The following is a 24,652-nucleotide window of genomic DNA, read 5'->3' as shown; positions in this document are numbered from 1 at the left end:
ACATTGCATCTGTACTTTCAAAATGTAATAAAAACATCAGGGTATGTGACTACAACTATGTAACAGATGTTCCATTGTCTGGGAAATTGTAATGATAAGTGCATAGGTTTTCAATGATATTTCAAGATCTTTTCTAAATGGTGAAAACGCCTTTCCCAAAAATCTAGAGGGGCACCTCCTTGACATGTTTTGCTTGTCACATTCTTGTAGTTGTGTTACACTATTTACTTTTGAATTTTCTGGGCTATTATTATACCCATCCCTAACATAATACTGCCAAACTTGCATCATTCAATCAAGGTACACAGGGTCGAAGCCCACTGACAAACATACCAGCATTCACGCTCTTACACATGTGGCCATGTAACCCAACCTACATGTCCCTGGGATGTGGCAGTAAAACCCATGAAGACGACATAGGGACGAATGGGTAGAACATACAAATTTTACACACATATCCATCCATCCATTCATTCATTATCCATCCATCCATCTCCTAACCCGCTGAATCCGAATACAGGGTCACGGGGGTCCGCTGGAGCCAATCCCAGCCAACACAGGGCACAAGGCAGGAACCAATCCTGGGCAGGGTGCCAACCCACCGCAGGACACACACACAAACACACCCACACACCAAGCACACACTAGGGCCAATTTAGAATCGCCAATCCACCTAACCTGCATGTCTTTGGATTGTGGGAGGAAACCGGACCGCCCGGAGGAAACCCATGAAGACACGGGGAGAACATGTAAACTCCATGCAGGGAGGACCCGGGAAGCGAACCCGGGTCTCCTAACTGCGAGGCAGCAGCGCCACCACCCGCTATATCCTAACACAGGGTGACGGGGGGTCTGCTGGAGCCTCCAGACAGAATTCCATCTCAGGATAATGGATCTGTGAGGCAAAAGCGTTAAACCATTTTGCAAAGGTGTTGTCACCATTTAAAACAGATCTTGAAATATCATTGAAAACCTATACAGTTATCACTGCAATTCTCCGTCACGATTGCCCGGACCATGGAACATCCGTTACATAGTTGTAGTTACATACCCTTATGTTTTTATTACATTTTGAAAGTACAGATACAATGTAACTATGCAAGTACACTTGTTTTTGGATCAGTGATAAATTGTTACATTGTAATTATATAAACTGCGGAATAACAATGACAAGTAATTAACTATAACATTACTTTGTATTACACAGCAAGTACGGAGTAATAACTCATTACACTGTACTTATACAGCTAATTACATAGTAGTTACAGTGTAATTATGGACACAATATAAAGTGTTACCAGCTGTAATAACTCGTAGATACACTATACTTATACAGGTAATTACATAGTAGTTACAGTGTAATTATAGACACAATTTAAAGTGTTACCAGCTAAACTATAAATTGTGCAACTTGATATTGGAATATGTAACTAATATAAATGAAAACTTTTCCTCCCACCAGTGTTGGCCAAAATGTAGAAGAACATGCCTTTTATCTAACAGGGTTGAATGCGCAGGCACAACTAAACATACCGGACTGGTGTGGAGATGTGTGTGAGTGGGCCTTGCACTGGACTGGCAGCCCACCCAGGCTTAGAACAAAATGTGGATTCCTGTGATCCTCGCTCTGCTTTATCATGTCAAACAGGGCTAATATGTTAAAGATTGTAAAAATTTTGTTTTTTAAATTTTTAAAATCCCTTTCCTCTCCAAGCTGGAAACACATCCCCCGACTATTTCTTCTCTAACCCCCAAACTAACCCCGTTATTTAAATTTACAATAAAGACATGGAAAATATGCAGACTAGTAGCTCAACAAAGAATGCTGTATAAGACATCAAACTGCTACGAAGGAAAACCCTAAGGATACACCCGCTTGAATTTATTTTCTGACATTTAAAAAGACAGTTTTTCTTTTTATCAATTAATAAACCTTGTATCAGTTGAGCTCCATTGCACCGATTGATTTTTCCTTACTGCACATGCCTGAAAAAAAAAAAAAAAGGTAGCAGACAGTATATGATAAATCATCCTCTAAAATGAATCACGAAGGAGGATACTGTGCAGCTTCCGGTCCTTGGATTCAGAGCGCATTCGACTGAGCTGCTGCTTGTGACAACGGAGACTCCAAGGATTGTAGCTGATCTTCTCTGAGCTCAGCCCACTGTTTCCATCCAGCATCTGAAAAGGAACATCTGACTGGATTTGCTGCTCAACACGGGGACTCTTTAGTTCTTGAATGCTGAAAAAAAAAAAAGAAAGAAAAGATGGACACGTGCTTGTATATAGACACCAATTCAAGGAATCTGCAACAGAGAACATGTGCACTGTGTGACTCCTACGACAGCAACAGGTTGATTGAGGTTGTGGTGCGACATGCTGTATACGAGGTGAGACACAAAAATAACCAGACTGGCCTTTGGGCTTTCCTGGAAAACCGTCTGGAGGTCGGCTGGACATGAATCATAGACGTGAATCCCCTCTTACACATCCTCTGAAACCGCCAACCGGCTAGGTATTTCCTGTGAATAGCCCAGTCAATATTTGCACAACAATCTCTACATGAGTTGCCGTGATTAATGTCAGGTGAAAAAAGAAGAAGAAAAAAAAAATCAAACAGCGAAGCAACATCAAATTTCTTGCAAATTTTCTTTTTTCCATAAAGCAGTTTTTGACTGACATAAATATTCCTGTCCTCAATCATCCTCCCTATTCACCTGATTTAGCCCCCTGTGATTTTTACTTGTTCCCGAAAATCAAAAGTGACCTGAAAAGGGAATACATTTTTCTTCAATGGATGAAGTGAAGACAGAAACAGCATACCTGTTGAAGAGCCTCAAGCAAGAAGACTTCTAGCACTGATTCAATCAATGGAAGATACGTATGGAGCAGTGTAGAGATCGGGAGGGGGAGTATAGAGAAGGTGACAATGTTTAGAATGCTGTAAGTCATCAATAAATATATATATGTATATATTTTTTTATTACCAATCTGGTTATTTTTGTGTCTCACCTCGTAGACATAATCCTAATTTCACAGATCTTTTCATCAACAGCTACAGTATAATGTAAGTTAGCCTAGGCTATCTGAATCACTCTTCTTATTTCACTCACACTGGAGTTGCCAATCAAAAATAGCCTGCCAATCTGCAATTTCATCCTATGCCCCACCTTGACAGAGAGAGCAAGAGATAATACACTAAGAGCTGCAACTGCTTAAATTGTGAGGTTTCTGAACTCTTTTAGGGCACCCCTAATGGGACAACATGCTGAAGCGCGACTGCTGCGTCTGTGGAGAACTGCTTGTCCATTGCCGAGGCTACCGCGGGTTCACAGCGCAGCAGCAAAGTGCCGCAGAAACAACTAGGAGTCAATCAAGATTGCACTATAAGTGCTTGTCACCAATGGGTGATGCAAGGAACATTATAAATGCAGGGAACAGTATAAACTTGGCCACTGACCTGGCCCAGATAGGCCTGTTTGCTGTGTCTGTGTATTGGAGACTGGCAGCTCCCGCTGCAATAAATAACCCCACTGTTCCTGTTTCACGTTGAATAAAGCTGGCTTTGCTAAAGTACTGAGACCCAGCCTCATGTTTTAGGGTGCAAGGCAAGGGGACTCGCACATCACAATATGAATGAAGGAGAAAAAAAAAATTAAAGCATCCAAAAATCTTGTGTGTTCATCTAGTCTCCCACCAACTGTACTTAGACTAATAGTACGTAGCTGATTTCTATCCAATATAAACAGTTTTTCCATGCAATTGTAGGAACAAGTAAGAAACATCTGAAATGAGAAACAGAGTTCCTTGCGTTATTATGAGAAAATGTTTTGCAGGGATTAGTTTTTTGTAATGGATCTATACATATTTGCAAAAGCAAGAAAAATATGAAAATACGCTTTTGGGTTCTTTGACAGCAGTGAAAGGTCATGTTCATAAAGCATATTCACCGCATAGGATAAACAGCGTTCTCTCCCCCCCCTCATCATCATCATGTGGTGTTAAACACGATCAGTTGATAACATTTTTAAACCACAAATGAATTAATTATTGGCAACCCTCTTGACAACACTGCCAATCACAATCTGGTGCTGTGTTTGTTCTTAATGCCAGTTTATTATTAATGCATTATACTGAAAGACAAAACTAAAGAAAACAAAAATACTGCCAAATGCAAAATTTCCTTATGTTCTAATAACCTTAAAAATCACCATTTTGAAAAGCGTATTCAGTGTCTTTAATACCATCTTAATTTTAGTTACCACGGGCATTACACACTTTGATAATATAAAATAAGTAGACCTCTCCTGGTCTGCGGTGGGCTGGCGCCCTGCCCGGGGTTTGTTTCCTGCCTTGCGCCTTTTGTTGGCTGGGATTGGCTCCAGCAGACCCCCATGACCCTATAGTTAGGATATAGCGGGTTGGATAATGGATGGATGGATAGATATAGCGGGTTGAATAATGGATGGATGGATGATAGATAGACCTCCTGGTGATAATTTTACAAGCAATAATTTTCAGAAAGAATGATTAAACTAAATAAATAACCAAAATATTAGTTAGTTGCAGCAATATGAATGATTGAAAATTGTTTCCTTAAATTCTACAAAGTTTTATTAATTTTTACAGTGGGTAGCAACTCTGCGAATAGTAAAGCAATACTGTCAACAATTAAAATAAAACTAATCCCATTTCAAATGGCACCCAAACTCTAAGTGCGCCCAACGCAGATTTAATCTTGAGCCTTCACATTTCCACACTAAAACTTGTTTTCATCCAGTACAGCAAAGAAGTCAGATAAAAGTGTTATCTTAATATAAAAATATTAAGATAATATCAAAATAACAAATTAAGAAAGAAGAGAAACTGCCTCTTCAGAAGTTATCAGATCTTTGGCCAATTTTCCTGAACAATAAACCTTATATAAAAATTCTGTTCTCCTTTTAATATCTTTCTATCAAAGCACCAAAATGTAAAATTATTTTAATGTGACTATATTTTATATTAGGTAAAAAAAAAAATTAAAAAGGGAATATGCAGTTTACATAGTTTTTCAGTCCCTGTGTTGAAAGGCAATTGCCTGATGAAGGTACAATTTCCTGACAAATGGTCTCCACCAGTGAATCATTAAAATAACTGCAATATTTTCTGAACAGAAAGAAACTCAAGTCAAGGGATGACTGTGAATATGTAGGACAGCTGCGGAAATGTCGTCTAAAGAACATTCCAGAGATATTCCCTGGACGAATGTAACTACATTTCGCTAGTGGACATCCACTTTGGTTATAATCTTTCTGCTACCATTTGAGATAAGCGCCATTTGCTTAAAGCTTATGCTTCATATTCAGTAATTTTCCAAAGATATTTTTTTCCACAAGCATGGTATATATGCTTTTGCCATGCAAAATTGTGTTACAAAGTTAAGAACTTTCTATAAATTAAAAAAAAAAACACCCTGTCCGCACTGGTGCTTTATATTGAAGGCTATGGGGCAAGGAGAAAAAGCTTAAAATCTACCAAATACATCCACTTTTCAAACTAAGACATTGTCCTGGATGGAGTTCAGATTACTAATTATAATTGTAGGAAAGTGCCCTGATTTGCTGTTGCTAAAATTTGAACAATTTGAATTTCTTGGTCTGCGTGGAGTTTGCATGTTCTCCCCGTGTCTGCGTGGGTTTCCTCCGGGCACTCCGGTTTCCTCCCACAGTCCAAAGACATGCCGGTTAGGTGGATTGGCGATTCTAAATTGGCTCTAGTGTGTGATTGGCGTGTGGGTGTTTGTGATTATTATTATTATTATTATTCCTGCCTTGTGCCCTGTGTTGGCTGGGATTGGCTCCAGCAGACCCCCGTGACCCTGTGTTTGGATTCAGCGGGTTGGTAAACGGATGGACGGACGGATTTCTTGGTATCCTACAGTGATGGCAGTAGATGCACTCCTGATATCCACTAAAACATCAGATTTAAAAAGTGTATTTAAATCTGTAGCCTTGCCACCCCTTCCCCAGAAATTAAGACATAAACAAAAGATCTCTCTATGTGTGTGTGTGTGTGTGTGTATGGAGTAATCCGCTCTGCCCACACTCAAATGCAGCCACTAGATGGCGCATGCCTGCACTTTTACATTTTTTCGGCACTTGCATGCACCTCACTTCTCACTACAAAAGACCTGTGTGCAGCAAACGTGACCGCGCAACAACAACGTCGTGTTAATGACACAGATGAAGAGACACAACGTCGAAACGATACAAACGGTGCGGCTCAACAGCCTGCAAGTGAAACACCTCAGCAACGGAGGGCAAGGCTGGAAGTTTTCACTAAAAACATTCTCTATCTGAAGGTATTTTCTCGAGACAAAGATCAGTAGGACTCGTATGCCAGCGATACGACTAAGATATGGTATCACCAGTGGCTTTTTACAAAAGCTAGTGGGGCTGCAGGCACAGGTGGGTCCACATCCTCTGCACTAGGCCATTCTTAAGAGTCGGCTAGCGCCTCTCCAAGTTCACGAATATAGTAAAACTGCTAGGGGGTCTTCGGGATTTTTTTTTTTGCCCTGAAGACCACACGCAGCTAGTATATATACAAAACACAAACATGCATACAGTCTGTTGATGACATCCTCCCAATTTTTAACGGCACTGTCTGTTTGAACAGTCAATAGCATAAAAAGCAGGTGTACCTAATAGAGTGGCCACTCAGAATACAATACAGCTCTTTATAAAGAGTGGCATGCTGCTCGTTTGACAAAATCAATAGTATCTTTTCACTTTCTCCTAACATGCAACTCTGCAAAGGTGACCTTTAGCAAGAGCCAACAGAGATCAATCACCATTAATCGGCATTTAGAAAATGGTTAAATTTATCATGTCATCTATTCCAGTAACTGACTATTTGAAACTGAGGTAGGAGTCCCATGTTTTTAAAATGTCTTGAATACATCCATCTATCCATCCATCATCCAACCTGCTATATCCTAGCTACAGGGTCACGGGGGTCTGCTGGAGCCAATCCCAGCCAACACAGGGCGCAAGGCAGGAAACAAACCCCGGGCAGGGCACAGGGCACACTAGGGACAATTTAGGATCACCAATACACCTAACCGGCATGTCTTTGGACTGTGGGAGGAAACCCACGCAGAATACAAATCATTTATATGAACAGAGGAGTACAGTTTTATTCCGTCTTCCCCGGACTATTCTGTCTTTACAGGCTGCTGCATATACTAGGCCAAACTCATTTTGGACTTCTGTCTAGAAGTACTAGGCATGCTAGAAATTAAGTTGTATAAGAACTTGGCGTAGACCGGGAGAAAAATAGTGGTTTTAATTGTTTGAGAAAAATGTAATTAAAAAAAACACAACTTTAAAAATAAAAATAAATTAGCAAACAATGAAGACTCACTAATGTGCTTGTCTTGCGGTCTTGTATGTATGTTATCATCCAGTTCAGGGGTCGCCAACTCTGGTCCTGGAGGACCACCGTGGCTGCAGTTTTTCATTCTGACCCCCCTTTTTTTTAAAAAAAATAAATAAAAAGAAAAATTGAGTGCCTTGTTTGTGTTTCTTATTAACTTCTTCTGAAATCATTTTAATTGAATTGATTTTTTAAGATTTGTTCTCCTGAATTTCTTCATTTCTTTCCTTAAATGGCACCCAAACAGAAATGAAATGTGAAGTGAGGGAGCTAACAGGAGACAAACCAAGTCAGGGCCTCAAACTCCAACCAGTTGCTTAACTGGACGCTGATTCTTGGTGTTAATAAAACTTGTTCTTTAATTCCATGGCTTGTTGCTGCTCTTGTGGTGCAATAGCAAACATTTCTGTAATTGCTGATTTTCTCTTTTCTGTTCAAATGTTTTGAGGACCTGAGCAGACCGACATTCCTGAGACCTTCATCTTTCTTTATTTTCAGATATTGTATGATGGGCACCAGTTGTTTTGGCTCATTTTGTACCTCATTATTGTTTGGCTGCTAATTAAGGAAATAAACAATTAAGGGGTGTGAGTCTTCAAGAGCAAGTCAATTAAAATGAATTCAAACGAAGTTAATTAGCAGCAAAAACAGGTCACTCATTAAGGAAAGAGTTAGAATGAAAACCTGCAGCCATGGTGGTCCTCCAAGACTGGAGCTGGCAACCGGCCAACTCGATTTAATTTCAAAAGCAACAGGCGCGTTGTGGTGCTCAAACATAAAGAATGATGGCAGTCACCTCCAGTTCGCCCTCTGGTGGTCGTTCCGAGTGTCAACTGGATGATAACATGCATACAAGACCGCAAGATCACCAAGGGGTGGGTTAGAATTACTCTGGGCATCTCTCTCCTAGTAAGATTCGTGTTTCCGACGTGCTCACATCGCTTGTGCATTAGCACCTAAGTGGCTGTCTTTCTTAGGAGGTTTCCTTTGTCGGTATGCTGGCCTCGCTTGTGTATCCTTAGACCTGGTGCCCTTACCCGACACTTCCTCTCACTTCCAGGCCAGACAGACACACACACTCCCACGTGTAGACGTTTATATAGAAGATATATATATATATATATATATATATATATATATATATATATATATATATATATGGCTGTGCGAGTCACAAAGACAGAATGAGTCCCAAAACAGTTAGGATGCCAACCCGCCAACTCTAATTTCAAAAGCAACAGGGCGTGGTGGTGCTCAAATAAAGAATGATGGCAGTCACCTCCAGTTCGCCCTCTGGTGGTCGTTCCGAGTGTCAACTGGATGATAACATGCATACAAGACCGTAAGATCACCCCCATCCTACCCAGAAGGGGGTGGGTTAGGGTTGATTTCACCCTACAGTATTTTTAGTCGACCAATGAGAAACATGTGTACCAAGTTTCATGAAAATCGCTCCAGCCGTTCGGAGGTGATGCTGGAACATAGATAGATAGATAGATAGATAGATAGATAGATAGATAGATAGATAGATAGATAGATAGATAGATATGAAAGGCATTATATAAATGATAGATAGATAGATAGATAGATAGATAGATAGATAGATAGATAGATAGATAGATAGATAGATAGATAGAGCAAAAAAATACAGCATGTCAAAAAGTATTCATTTTAGTGAGGTCGGCGAGCTAACATGAACAAGCATGTGGCACAAGGTTTTGCATTAACTTTACCTCTCTGAATTGTCAGCATCATGTGGCATTCTTTCTTCTTTGTGGTCACTGCTAGATCGGTGCAAACTGCGGCGCGAGTGTTTCCTGCGTGGTTGGTCCCTTTCAGGCACTTCCTCATGGTCCATTCCCTCACTGTCCTCATAAGGATATGCAACTAGGTGGATATAACCGTCACTGTCGCCCTCAAAGCAAACAAGCACCACTCCTGTAGGGAAAAGGAAACAAATAACAAATGGAGTGACATTCGTCAGTGAGACGGCCTAATCAGACATTCTGCTACTCATCAGTCTTCTGCAATTCAAAAGATGATTTCACGAAAATGAAATTCTCCATTTTGCTTATGTGTCAGGTGACTTGCATTAAATGTAGATAGAATCTTCTAGTAGAGGATAATCTGGTTTTGAATAATTCTATACGATGCAATAGACTGGCATCACTCTAGGACAGGGGTGGGCAATGTCAGCCCTGGAGTGGCTGCAGGTTTTTGTTCCAACTCAGTTTCTTTTAAATGAGAAGTCAATTATTGCTGATGAAGCTCTTATTGCTTAAGTGACATTTTGATGCTTCATTTTAGTGGCCTCACTTGTTCAAGTTCCCCACCCTTAATTGCTTATTTCAAATCTTAAACAGCTGCATTCACGGTTTTATTGGCTCCATAATAGCAGTAAGATGTAAATGACAAAGCAGCCAGCAGTTCCCCATCTAGCCTGTTTCCATTTACATCTGTGTTTGATTTAATAAAAAACATAATAGAATAATGTGACAGACTGAAAATGATACGTTTTACGCTTCAACTCATTTGGATGGCATCCATGGAAAAATCTACGATATAAGAACCTTACATTGCAGACTAACAAGCCACAAAACTAAATCAGGTCTGAGACTGGCAAGGATTGGTTTCTAATTAAGCAGTTGGGTTGGAATGAAAACCTGCAGCCACTGCGGCTCTCCAGGACCGACACTGCCCTCCCCTGCTGCCAACATCTTTGTCTACTTGTAATCTTTTGACTGAATAATTAGATCATGAAACGTATATGGATGGACATTCTACTCAGAATCGCCTTTCTTCCACAGTGCTTTGAACAAGTATTCCCTCTACCCCACATCGAATTTGAAGTAGATTATAATCCGAAATACCCTTACCCTCACAGTGCTGGTTAAACCTTTAGGCATCATCAACCAAAAATGTTAACAATTACTTCAAAGTATTCATCCTGTTCGGAAGTTCAAGCATAAATTTCCTCAGACACCACACACTTTATTGGAGATCCACCTTGTTTTTTGTGTGTTTTGTTCTTTATCTCGCCTTATACAATTTCTTGTACGGTACAATACCAAATTTCAAACGTTTATTCCACAAAAACGCTACAAGATTAAATACATTTCATTAGGAAACAAGAAAGGGTTTATAAAATAAGATTTTTTTCACTGTGTTTTAAAAATGATGTCTTCAAGGTGGTGGCCATCATTAGCGATACACTCTTTTGAGAAGATTTCTGAATGCTTGCATGACTCGTTCGGCCATTTCAAGGGGCATAGCAGCGATTTCATGGCGAATTGTGTCCTTGAGGGCTTCAAGGTTTTGAGGTTGCTGTGTGAATGCCTTCGACTTGAGAGAGCCCCACAAAAAGAAATCATTCAGAGCGAGATCAGGCGAATGTGAAGGCCACACGACATCACCGCGCAAGGAGATCAGCTTCCCCGCAAACATCTCTCGCAAAACTTGCATGGATCTCTGTACCGTATGAGCCGTCGCTCCATCCTTTTGAAACCAGACATCCACCACATTCATTTCTTCTAGTTGGAGCTCAGCACAAAAGTAACATTCTGAAGTGATGGCGACTGCTGCTCCCCCCTCCTCAACAAAAGGGCCTACAATGTCACTAACGGCACACCGAACTGTAACACACTCACTGTGCAAGGGTCTCTATTGAAGTTCACGAGGGGTTGGTTTTAGCCAAATAGCGAAACCATTCAAAAGGAAATGTGCCTCGTCCAGGGCCGGATTAAGGTGGGTACTATTGGTGCTGCAGCATTAGGCCCATTCCTGAAATAGGCGCAGATGAAAACAGACGAGAATTTTCTGGAAGCTGAACAGTTTTCCTTTGCTATATTAACCTCAAAATAATTTTTAGAAATGAAATTTGGAGTTCGACTTTCAGACGCCTAGACACTGCGTTACTTATTATACAGTTACTATTTTTCTTTGCGCTGTGACGCAACTATAACGTCGTCGTGTTTATTGTTAACCGAAGATTTCAAGTTAATGCAATCAATTTTCCGTTAAACCGTTTACTTAGTAATTTAGTTGCGTTTTTTGCAATATCTTGGGGATTCTTGCCACTATTATTGTTCGGTAAGTGCCACGTAGTAAATTTTTCACCTTGAAAGTTAGTTGACAGTAAAATTCGATGGCTATTTAATTGATTATCTGTAAAGGTAAAACTAAAAGACGGCCCACAGGCCTGGCATGGATGTTTAGAATTTTTTAAATCCTCAACAGGATTCTGGTCTATTATTTAATTTAAATCGTGGACAAATTTTTACCCTCAAGAGCCTGAACTGAGTCACTATGACCCAATGTCTCTGCAAATTATTTTTTTCTTATTCTGTTTCGTAAGAGAATTGCGAAATTTTGAGTATTTCATCGTTAGGTTTTCTGCATTAAGTGCACTTTTCAGACAATTGCTATTGAATGTTGATGTTACATAGTTTGGTGTTAATCTCGAGTTGTTACGATACTACGTCGTTATTTTTATTCATGTTCAATAAAGGCTGGCTGGTTGCGTTGCAAGCAATTAAAGCTCCTTGGTCGGTCTGAGTGCGCATGGACTGTGAGTGTCGAATGCACATGCAACAATGCCGAGAAAAAAGTTGGCCTTTTTTGCGCTGCAGCATCAGGCCCAATTTCGTCTTAATCTGGCCCTGGCCACGTCGCTGCCCAGGATGATGGCATCCCGATGAATAGTTTGCAGAATGTTCGCTCAAAACTTTCTACTGCTCTCCCAGTCCTTCTCAGTGAGTTCCTACACTACCGTCATTTTGTATGGATGGAAATAAAGGTCTTCATGCAAAATCGTACTCAAAGCCGTGTTGGAGATGCCTAAGGCAGACTGAACGTCAAGGAGACTTGGATGTTTTCAGGCGTTCGTTCAGTCCGAGGAAGGCCTGGAGATTTTCTGTTCAATGTTGTACTCGTCTGTCTAAATTTAGCCACCCGCTGAAGAACTGTTTTCCCAATTTGGGACGTCACCATTAGGAGGAACGCTGAAGTGTGTTGTGTAGCGATGATGGATTTGTTGTTTTTGAAGAACGCTTCGACAGCCAAAGGCATGTGGCCGACTGAATACTACACGGGATCGTCCATCGAAAGACCCCCCCCCCCAACCCCAACTCACTCGGCTGCCTCTACCTTACGCAATGACCTTCAGAAATGGGGTACTTCATTTTGGCTCACCCTGTATTAGGAATTTGTTCGTTTTCACAGAGTGCAGGGTTAGTCGCCCATTGTACAGTGTCGCTGGAGCTAATACAATTTTAAGGGCGTTGCTCAAGGGCCCAGCAGAGTAAGATCTCTTTTGGCAGTAACGGGGATTTGAACTGGCAACCTTCTGGATACCGGCACAGAACCTTAGCCACCACTCCACCTTTCACAAAAACAAATTAGAGGATCACCTCCAAATTCAATCTGTGAAAGTCCTGCAGTAGGATAAACTTTCAAATAAAGCAGTAGATAAAAAGAGCAAATCAAGCAAATGACAAGATTTAATTGTGGAGATCCACAAATCTGAGAAACGTAATCAGAACCATTTTGGACACCAAAAATTACTTAAAAGGTTTGAGTCTTGTATTGTACCATAATTGGGGAAAAAACATAAAACTAACACTTCCATGCCTAGATCGGACCATTCTGCTACGGTTAGCTGCCAAGCAAAGGCATTCCATATGGATACTGCTGCAAGAATAACTGACAGTAGTTAAAGCAAGAAAAGTTATACAGAAGCAAAAAAAAAAAAACCACCTCTGACCACAAAATATTTGCACATTACCACTTTGAGGACACAGTGGTGAAAGGCCAGAATGTAGGAATGTGTGGCACACAATGAATACCACCCCCACGGTGGGAGTCCTATGAACTCCCTTTATCACATTCTTGGTGAATGCCTTTTAGAGACTCCATGCTTGCTCATCTTGGGATGGGATCTGCACCTGCACAGGGCAGCATGGGGTTTGGAGTGCAGTTTATGACAGTGTGCCACAAATGACAAGCCGCATGCTGGCAGGTAATAATCTCTCTATCTGTTCAACAGCTGGTGGCAACAAGCTCAGGCTGAGGCTCACAGAGCGTGGATTTTTGCCTTTGCTTATACCGTATATGCACCGATGAATAATGCCGATTGCTGCGGCTTTTACCGCACATGAGTTTTGAAAAAGTGCACTTCCTCAGGGAGACTTCCATTGACGATGAAGGAGTATTGTCGTCCAGCACTGCGCGAAATTCATGTCAAATGCCGCAAAAAAGTTGCTCTTACTAACAATTGTCAGGATGGCAGCGTTTGCTAGAGCCATCTCTATAGAGCAGGGGTAGCCAAGTTCGGTTCCTGGAGGACCACCATTGCTGCAGGTTTTCATTCTAACCCTTTGTATATAATGAGTGCCCTGTTTGTACTGTTAATTAACTTCTTGTGAATTCACTTAAATTGAAGTGCTTTTTTAAGATTTCTTCATTGTTCCACTGAGTTGCTTCATTTGTTTCCTTACATGGCACCCAAACAGAAATGAAATGTGAAGTGAGAGAGCCAACAGAAGACCAGCTCAGTCAGGGCCTCAAACTCCAACCATTTTCACTCCAACCAGCTGCTTAATTAGGCGCGGATTCTGGTCATTAATTTAACTCTTTGAGGACAGGATATTTTTTTCCAAAAGACTCGGCACACAATTCACTGGTTTCACACATCTCTTGCTACGTGCTGTGGCTGCTGTAGGCGCCTGTTCGACATCTCTGGCAGCAGTGGCTGCGTAGGGGCAGCTCGATGAGCACAGCAGGAATGCACAGCGGGCCGGCTACCTCTCTGTCTTCGCATGGCATGTGGGCAATGGTGACAGTCGCAGTGTGATGTAATACGGTTTGTACCTCTTGTCATCGTAAGTGGTGGTCCTCCCAGGCGAATGCTGCTGTAGGCGTATCACCTACACAAACGTGTTCAGCACCACGATCAGCTGGGGACCGATCAGCCGATGCTGGTCCCTCACTTTCATTTTCGATATCCCTCTCCAGATCCCCTGCATCAAACTCAGAGTCCAAAAAGTCAGAGTCTGATTCAGTGATAAAACGTAAAACGTCCATGAAGTCTCTCACCAGATGTCGATGCCATTTTAGAGGCCGTTTGCTCTTTACTACTCTTTGTTACTCACCCTCACCTATTCTGTTTCTCTTCTCGGTAATCAAATGTGGCACTTGGTGCCCACTGCCCGCCTGCCTAAGGTAAAGTCATCCCTGATGTAGTATCGCAGGAATCATGAGGTAGAGGGGTCCTTACATTGGACTGGCTGGCCCAGCGCGGCTCTATTCAATAGGGGCACTCACAAAAAGGCGAGCATCAAAAGGGCGACCTCAATTGAGCGCGGCGAATAAAGGCGTTCGTAGATCATTTTATACGTTCAATCATTGCCTTTATTTAATACATTCTCTGTAATAATTTTGTTGCGTTTGCCTTTATTCTCTGCGCCCCAATTGAGGTTGCCCTTTTGAAGCTCGCCTTTATTTACGCGCACCTTTATTCGTTGCGCCCAATTCAGGTCGCCCTTTTGAACCTCACCTTTATTTACGCGCCTTTATTGATGGATACTGCCCAGTGCGGACTCAACTGTGGAATGGCCAAATGGGCCAAATTAGTTTTTCAGGATTCTGAACAAATCCAAATCATAATATGTGATATCATCTACTGTTAAAATTCTGCCCCATCCATCCATTATCCAACCTGCTATATCCTAACTACAGGGTCACAGGGGGTCTGCTGGAGCCAATCCCAGCCAACACAGGGCGCAAGGCAGGAACAAACCCCGGGCAGGGCGCCAGCCCACCGCAGGGCACACACCTACACACCAAGCACACACTAGGGACAATTTAGAATCGCCAATGCACCTAAACTGCATGTCTTTGGACTGTGGGAGGAAACCCACGCAGACACGGGGAGAACATGCAAACTCCATGCAGGGAGGACCCCGGAAGCAAATTCTGCTCCATACTTGTAAATATTTTAATTTTTTATACTGTATTGAGGATTTGTTCGGTTGTGTATATTGTATTGTATTGTATTGTATTGTATTGACCCCCTTCTTTTTGACAGCCATTGCACACCCAAACTACCTGGAAAGGGGTGTCTCTTTGAACTGCCTTTCCCAAAGTTTCTTCCATTTTTTCCCTACAAGGGTTTTTTTGGGAGTTATTCCTTGTCTTCTTAGAGAGTCAAGGCTGGGGGGGCTGTCAAGAGGCAGGGCCTGTTAAAACCCATTGTGGCACTTCTTGTGTGATTAAATAAATTGTATTGCAATTGTACTCATGCATGTGCAGGGTTAGGGTTACGCTACGTAACTTTCCTTCAAGCAAAGACAGTCAAATTAAAACGTAAGGGTGAGTTTTATCCCAGTTTACAGTCGATTACCGTCCTCTACCCCTGAACTTTAACAAAAGTCAACATCAGCCCTGAAACAGTGAAATCAGTTCTTTAATTTCATGGCTTGTTGCTGCTCTAACGGTGCATTAGCTGACATTTCCGAAACTGTTGATTTTCTCTTTTCTAAGAGTGCGGGTAAAATGTTTTGTGGACCTGAGCAGACCGACATTCCTGAGAGGGACCTTCACCATTTCTTTATTTTCAGATATTGCGTGATGGACACCAGTTGTTTTGGCTCATTTTGTATCTCATTAATTGTTTGGCTGCGAATTAAGGAGCAAGAAACAATTAAGGGGTCCGAGTCTGTCTTCAAGAGCAAATCAATTCAAATGAATTCAAAAGAAGTTAATTAGCAGCAAAAACAGGTCACTCATTCTGAAAAGGGTTAGAATGAAAACCTGCAGCCACGGAGGTCCTCCAGGACTGGGGTTGGAGACCCCGGATCTAGAGTATCTTGAGGAAAAGCACTGACTGGCATAATATCCTGGAAGAAATGTTTAGAAAGGAAAAAAAAAAAAAATGGTGGGCGTGGGGGGAGAGGTGTGGCGGGGGCAAGGCTAGGCACTGACCACCCAGCCCTCCCCCACTCCCCGATACATTATTATACCAGATGCCAATTTTCAACATAGCTTAGCTGTTGAAGGATAATTCCCATTGCCTTACTGTCATGCATCAACAATGCAGAGCTTGCGGGTAACAGATTATTTTTAGAAGAAGGAAAAAAAATTAAGGACGGAGAGCACAAGAGCAGTGAGGCTATAAACAGGTACAAAGAAGAGCACCGATATAAACACAGCAGCTCTAGTTCACCATTTCAGAAACTGACGGCACTCCAAATAAGCACGTTGCAAATACGGACACCTCTACGCTTTGGCGACACTACTAGCCGATTTCATATTCTAGGCGCCATTGCATCATGCCATTGTCTACACAGTACTGTCAATGCCACATTTTATAAAGAAACTCGTACAAGAAATGCTTTAACAAAGGTAAAAAGAAGCGCCATGTGTGGGCCCGCCGCCTACTCACGCTTCTCTGCAGAGGAACATTTATGTTTTAATCACAGAATAGACAGGATCTCCTACCATCCAGAGAATTTGACAAGCAGACATTCAAATGTTAAAATGTTCTTCTCATTCAATGAATAAGTGGAAGACAGTCAAACTACCCACAGTATTTACTACACCCAGAAATGTGCTTTAATACACGAGCAGGCTGGGCGGCACGGTGGCGCAGTGGTGGCGCTGCTGCCTTGCAGTAAGGAGACCCGGGTTCACTTCCCAGGTCCTCCCCGTGTCTGCGTGGGTTTCCTCCCACAGTCCAAAGACATGCAGGTTGGGTGCATTGGCGATCTTAAATTGTGCTTGGTGTGTGTGTGTGTGTGTGTGTGTGCACCCTGCCCGGGATTTGTTCCTGCCTTGCGCCCTGTGTTGGCTGGGATTGACTCTAGCAGAACCCCTGTGACCCTGTGTTAGGATATAGCAGGTTAGAGAATGACTGACTGACTGATATGAGCAGGTTATACGGCAAAGTTTTTAAAATAAAAAAACTTAAGCATCTGCAAAAAGGAAATAAAGTTAAAACACTGCAGACAACTTTACAAATGGCACAGTGGGAAGCAAAGCCATCTTGGATCTAACACCATCTGTTGAATCTCCAATCTGGGGGTTGTCCGAGTGGAGATGGACCCTGTGAGTGTGTGAGTATGGGGCAAATGAGTAGGCCCTGTGATGGAATGGCATCAGGTCCTAGGCTTTTTTTAAATTTTATTGATTCTAAGTTGTCCCTAGTGTGTGCTTGGTGTGTGTGTGTGCGCCCTGCCCAGGATTTGTTTCCTGCCTTGCGCCCTGTGTTGGCTGGGATTGGCTCCAGCAGACCCCCTGTGACCCCTGTTGTTAGGATATAGCGGGTTGGATAATGGATGGATGGATGATTTTATTACAATCAAATAACATTCCATACACATAACTCCACTTTTACAAAAGGTTTGAGACAAATCAACTCCCAAGACAGCTAGGCCAGCAGTGCAAAACTTCATGCTAGGAAAACTAAGTGAATAGATAAATTAATAACGGAGTAAAGATAAATGGAGTAAAAGAGGGGAGAGGATCCACTTCCTCAACTTAAATGCTTATTCTAAAGTGTTACTGATCAGATCCTGCCAGGTTTCGAAAAAGTTCTGCACAGATCCTCCAAGTGAGAATTTGATTTTTTCCAGTTTCAAAATAGTATAAAACATCAGTTACCCACTGAATTAAAAGAGGCGAGTTAGGATTCTTCCAATTGAGCAAGATAAGTCTACGTACCAATAGTGAAGTAAAGGCCATTACAATTTATTTGTCCTTCTCCACTTTAAGCCCATCTGGAAGTCCACCAAACGCAGCTGTTAATGGATTAGGCACCCAAATGTCTGAACGACATTTAAAGATTTTGATCCAGAATGATGTTAATTTGGCGCAGGCTCAAAACATGTGGCCCAGTGAGGCTGGAGCTCGATTGCAATGTTCGCAGGTTGGATCCTGCCCTGGAAAAATTTTGGTCCTAGGCTTTTAATGAATTAATTTATGTATTGTCTTGTGCCCAGTGTGGCCAGGAGAGGCTCGGGAACCACCTCACACAACAACAACATTTATTTCTATAGCACATTTTCATACAAACAGTAACTCAAAGTGCTTTACATATTAAAGAATAGAAAAATGAAAGACACAATAAGAAAACAAAATAAATCAACATTAATTAACATCGAATAAGAGTAAGGTTCAATGGCCAGGGGGGACAGAAAAAACAAAAAAAAAATACTCCAGACGGCTGGAGAAAAAATAAAATCTGCAGGGATTCCAGACCATGAGACCACCCAGTCCCCTCTGGGCATTCTACCCAACATAAATGAAACAGTCCTCTTTGGATTTAGGGTTCTCACACACACACACACACACACACAACCACGAGGACTGAACATTGCAGGTTGAATTATGTTGCTAAACACCACAAAGGAGGAAAAAAATAAACAGAAACCTTCAGAATCATCGCCAGCCGCAGAATGAAAGCATTTGTACAATAAATAACCTTGAAGACTAAGCATCACATTTGTGATGAACATTTATATTTATGACACAACCCTGACCACTGTAGCGCACAGTTCAAAGACCGAGTCTAGAAAGTCTGACAGGAGTGAACCACGTTCTCGAGAACTACTTAGAAAAGAGACGCCTTTGACAAAATGTAAAGTCTGCTCTTCGCCTAACAGGTGGATGCCAAGTCCTCTTTACCAAGACAGAGATCTGAAAGAAAAAAACAACCCCCCACAACATGTGTGAGCAAATGTGTTATAAATAGCCTTTTAAAGGAAATGCTTGTAGGCTGAACCTCCTAACACAGCAGAAGCCTCAAGCACCGCAGACACCTGTGGCGAGAACCTTTGTTGTATTTCAAACTGCCGGTCTCTGCACTGAATTTCCATTGCTTTTGCCCAGAAAAGTAGGCCTGGGTTTGGCACGGACAGCTGCAGCTGTCTACAGACTCTATTCACCAATCCAAGCCCAGATGAGCTGGATCCAAGAACTGCACAAATGATTTTCAATGAATAGTGCAAGAGCTTCCTTCACGGCCAGAAATTACAACGAGCTTGCCGACTTCAGTTACATTCTGCGTCTCTCATTTCCTCAGTTTCATCAGAAGTAAAAATATGTATTTCTTTTTTACCACAAATACCACAAGTCAACAGGAGTTGCTCACTCAAAAGAACAATTTTTAAAAAATTATTTTTTTTTTTTTAAAATAAAGCTATGTTAACTGATAAAGGAGCAGGGAAAGACACAGGGCCAAAAACTGCAGTTCTGCAAAAAAAAAAAAAAGGAGTGTGCAACAAAGGGGCATTGATGGGTACTCTAAAAGCATGAGCTAACACTGCCAGCCAAAACAGTATACGTTGGTTTAGGTCGCACGAATGTGACTTGGATTAGACAAAATTTGGAAAAGTCTAACTGCAACAAAAGGTCAAAATCTGTCAATTCTTAACTATGTAGACTTCACTACAGAAAAACTCAGCCCTTTCAAGCCACAATGCTTCGTAGGTGGGGTGGTAGTTCACTGCAGCACACATTAACACTCATTCACTTATTTCATATATCTACTCTGCAAATAGATTAGACAGATTAAATAAAATAGATTAGATAAAATAGATTAATTTCCTATCTATTTTATCTAATCTATTTTATTTAATCTGTCTTATCTATTATTATTATATCTAAAGGCACTATACGATAGATAGATAGATAGATAGATAGATAGATAGATAGATAGATAGATATGAAAGTCATTTAATAGATAGATAGATAGATATGAAAGGCACTACAGTAATCCCTCGCTATATCGCGCTTCTACTTCCACTCTATCGCGGATTTTATATGCAAGCATAACTAAATATACAACACGGATTTTTTGCTGCTTCACGGGTTTCTGCGGACAATGGGTCTTTTTATTTCTGGTACATGCTTCCTCAGTTGGTTTGCTCAGTTGATTTCATATAAGGGATGCTATTGGAGGATGGCTGAGAAGCCAACCAATCAGAGCATGCAGTTAAGTTCCTGTGTGCTGACTGGCTCAGCGACGGAGCGCCGAATTCGATCCGGCGGAGTTAACCAGGAAGTCTCGTCTCGCTCATTCAGCATCAATGTGTTTCGCTGTGTAAAGAGTTAACTTTTGTGCTCTTTTGTGTCTATCTTTGTGCGTAGTCAAGCCCTTCGTTACGGCTACAAAACGATCTGCTACTGCTTCAGGGGTCGTGCCCAAGTGCCAACAGAAGATGCTAACGATTGCCGAAAAGGTAAAAGTTTTGGATATGTTGAAGGAAGGGAAAAGCTATACCGCTGTAGGATGCCATTACGGCATTAATGAGTCCACAATTCTTTTTATTTAAAAAGGAGGAAAAGAATGTAAGATCTACGGCCGCAGTTTCCTTCTAACTAAGGCGCAAAACGGCGGCAGTCCGGATGGAATCTGCTTTAGGGATTTGGATTGAAGAAGAACAATGGCGGTGCTACACTTTAGAAGAGCTGTAACGCTCTCCTTTGTTGTGCAGTAAAACTAAACTCATCGTTATCAGACAAGTCGTCGTGTCATTGTTGGTGAGTAACCATAATTAATTCTATGTACAGTACTTAGTACATGTATGTACGTTTAGTGTCACTGTACACACATTTACTGTATACCATTTTTTTTTGCATTGTACGTATTTATTGCTAATGGCCTGTCTATCATAACGTCTGTAACATATATGATATCGGAGACGCTCGATATCTTTAAAATAATATTTAGGTTTTACTGTATATAAACAGTGTGTTTACATACATAATTTCAATGAATCTAACCTAATATCTAAGAAAATACAAAGGGTTTATGCTGTATAACTGTTCGGGGAATATTTATAAACAGTGTGGGAGAGTTTATAAGGGCTTAAAATATATAAAAATAACCATACAAACATATGGCTTCTACTTCGCGGATTTTCATCTATCGCGGGGGGGGTTCTGGAACGCAACCCCCACGATCGAGGAGGGATTACTGTATATAATAGGTACACAGACAGACAGATTAATTATTAATCCCAAGGGGAAATTCACAAGTTGGAGGAAATAAAGTAAACATATAGACCAAGGGAGGAAGTAGAAACACTTGAATTAGCCGCTGCTGCCCATCACAAGATCACTCAATCGGTATTTTAAATGGTGCCTTTGACATTGAGAACTTCCTCAAGATGTTCTACCATAAGTATGCAGTGTATAATAGCAGGTGGCCGTGGACAGGCTCCCTGAATGGGGTGAAGGGACCTTTATGTGCCAAGAGGGCCAACATAATGGAAAAACAGGGGAGACTGCCAATCAGCGCCACTGACAACCCGACACCCAGTCTTTTGTTAGACCATGCATGCATATAACCATGGGGGAAACCTGGGAAATGTATTCTTGTTGGGCACCCCTGTAGAAGGAACTACCGATAACAGGGATCCCTATTTTGAGGGGCTTCCACCTGACCCGGATGTACTTTCTGGGTACAGTGTTGTGGCACCTGAAGTACACCTAGGATCCGGGATAAAAGGAGCCATCTCACCTCAGCCTGGGAGTTGGCATTGGGAGACGCTGGACAACACTTACCTGGGAAGAGTAAAAGAGCAAAAAGAAACAAACCAAAGAAACGTGCATTGCATTGTGTTGATTCAGAAGAAGAGATCTGTGGGAAGGTACTTTTTTTAAATTAAAAAGTTAATTTCAACCCAGTACTGTTGGCATTGAAATTGATTTTGGGGATCTGCTACAGCTGCCCAGGTGGCCACAGCATTAAAAGGGAAGGCAAGACCTTCTGAAAATTGCATCTGTATATGTCACACCAGGAATGCTGGAGAAGTTGACAAACAAGAACATTTAAGTGTCCAGTGTGACATCAAGCCCAAAAATGTTAAGCAGAACTTTCATGGTGAAGAGAAGAACATGAGATTACTCATCTGGGGTGATTTACCTAGTGCTTTATTTCATTTTGTTGTTAATTACGCACTGCTGGCACTAGTCTGCCACCTCCTGTATTCGCCACAAGATCAGCCCTAATGACTGCTGGAACTGCACTAGTTGCAAGGTGGGCTTGTGGGTGGTCTGCTATGCTACGAGTACTCAAGACATGCCTTAAACAACTACAGTTTAGAAGCCACTGAAGTTGTAGACATAATTAAATTAGTTACCTCTGTATAATGCAGCTTTGCTCACAACCTACCAAAATTGGTGGTCAAAAACAAAACAAATCTCTTTAGTTTTCAGTGGCCAGTTGAGGCCATTTGAATGCCTGACTGATGCACCCCGACTGGCAAGGCCAACCTTGGCGAGCAGCTTCTTGAATACTTCTATGGGCATTAAGGCAGGAGCCTACCTTGACAGCAGTACTAGTCCATGACAGGGCCCATTTACACATCCACACTCACACAAGGTCAGGACGAAACCCTCATACACCAATATGCCAACTCTACTGAGACAACAAGCCTAACACCCAGGGGTGCTGGATCCATAAAGCAGCAATTCTAATCACTATGCTGTCCTTTTCATAATTTCATTGTCAGAATATTGTACAAAGATGTAGTCCACCTAGATCCAGCTTACATAAATTACAATATCATATTGCATAACTACACATGTATCAAATTAAAGATTAATATCACTGATAATTAATGTGCTCGGTTTTTAAACAGTGAAAATAAAATATATCTCTTTATCTCTATTATAAAAAAAAAAATCCTGGAGGGAAACAGTAGGGAGACAAGATGTGATCTTCACGTTAAGATCATGGAAGACACTTAAAAGACCCGCGAGACTAAAGAGATTGGCCACGGAGCGTCTCGCGGGGACCTTAAACATGAGATTTTGTGCCAAGAGATCGACCTAAGGACCGTCTCGCGATGACGTAGAACTAAGATTCTTGCAAGACAGCGCCCTACTTACAACCAATATCAAATAAGACCACGAGCAGCAAAACACTCAGTCGTGTGAGTGTAAGGCTTTGAACACACACAGATCCAGGGCTCTCAGCGTATAAGGACAATACGTTTTAAATGAAACGTCAACGACTAAGCGAAGAAGAAAGAGCAGTGCGAACAAGAGAGAATCAAAAGCGTTGGAGAAAAAAAATCTAGGTGCAAATTCAGAAAATAAGGACAGTAATTATCAATCCAGAACAAGTGGAACTGGAAAAAAAGCACGTCCAATTGGGCTCAGAATTAAAAGACAGAGAGTAAAGGACAAAGTAGAACATCATAAAGACGTTCACAAACGTTGGCGCTATACACATGCAGAGCAGGTTTGAGATTATAAAGCAGTGGAATTCGAAAAGCTCAAAAAAAAAAAAAACAAAAACAAAACATTGGCGCGATACACATGTGGAGAAAGTTAAAGAATCTGAAACTTATTAAACAAAACAAAGTAAAGACCGCAGTAGCGCAAACAAACGGAAATTATTATTTGAAAAAGGGAAAATAATCACCACGGACCAGGTGCCATTGGGGAAAAAAAAAAAGCAGAACAAAGCGACGTCAGAAATAAAAGACAGAGTAGAAAACAAAGTAAAACGTCATAAAGAGGTTAAAAAACAAGGGGGCCAAACACATGCAGAGCAGGTTAGAGATAATGAAAACTGGAATTCAAACGACTCAAAAAAAAAAAAAAAAAAAATGTAGGCGCGAAACACAAAGAATATGAAAGCAGAAAAAAACGACAGGGTCAAAACAGAGAAAGTAAACATCGCATTAGTGCAAAAAAAGAGAAATTACTCGGAGAAATAACGAAAAAGCGAATAGAGATCGAATATATGGACACAGGTGACATGTCAGAAGTACGTAAATATTTTAAGGCATTGAAGTTTAAGTCAGAGAATTTCAAAAACGGAGTTTACCTCACATGCATTTATTGGTTACTTTGCAAAAAAATTATTAACTATTGATGATGAAGATCGCTTTGTCTGTGCTGAAATTCCAAACAGAGAAACCCATCCTGAATTATGGTACACAGTCATTAAAACACACACGTCTCACAGACCTCATTTAAAAGACTCAGCATGTTGGGACTCGAAAGCTGCGGTGGGCTGGCGCCCTGCGCAGGGTTTGTTTCCTGTCTTGCGCCCTTGTGTTGGCTGGGATTGGTTCTAGCAGATCCCCGTGACCCTGTAGTTAGGATATAGCGAGTTGGATAATGGATGGATGGATGGGACTCAAAAGACTCCAAATATTGTTTTTATAGAAGTTCTGAAATAAAAGTGAAACTAATGAAATAGCAACAATTCAGAGAAAAA

At 41.4% G+C, this 24,652-nt stretch overlaps 1 protein-coding gene across 3 annotated transcripts in view; it reads right to left on the bottom strand.

The window, feature by feature from the left end:
- ip6k1 (inositol hexakisphosphate kinase 1) overlaps positions 1–24,652 on the bottom strand; it is a 52,425-nt gene that overhangs the window by 5,279 nt on the left and 22,494 nt on the right. For all 3 annotated transcript variants that reach the window (XM_039773333.1, XM_039773335.1, XM_039773334.1), the window contains 2 exons: positions 9,153–9,357; positions 2,061–2,242 (listed from right to left, as the gene is read on the bottom strand). In XM_039773333.1, coding sequence (XP_039629267.1) covers positions 2,061–2,242; positions 9,153–9,357 — 387 coding nt within the window. The remainder of the gene's footprint in view (positions 1–2,060; positions 2,243–9,152; positions 9,358–24,652) is intronic.

This window comes from Polypterus senegalus, chromosome 12 (genome assembly GCF_016835505.1).
Source record: "Polypterus senegalus isolate Bchr_013 chromosome 12, ASM1683550v1, whole genome shotgun sequence".
Classification (NCBI taxonomy): Eukaryota; Metazoa; Chordata; class Cladistia; order Polypteriformes; family Polypteridae; genus Polypterus; species Polypterus senegalus.
The sequence above is the reverse complement of the archived record's forward strand: the minus strand, read 5'-3'. Positions and strand labels throughout refer to the sequence as shown.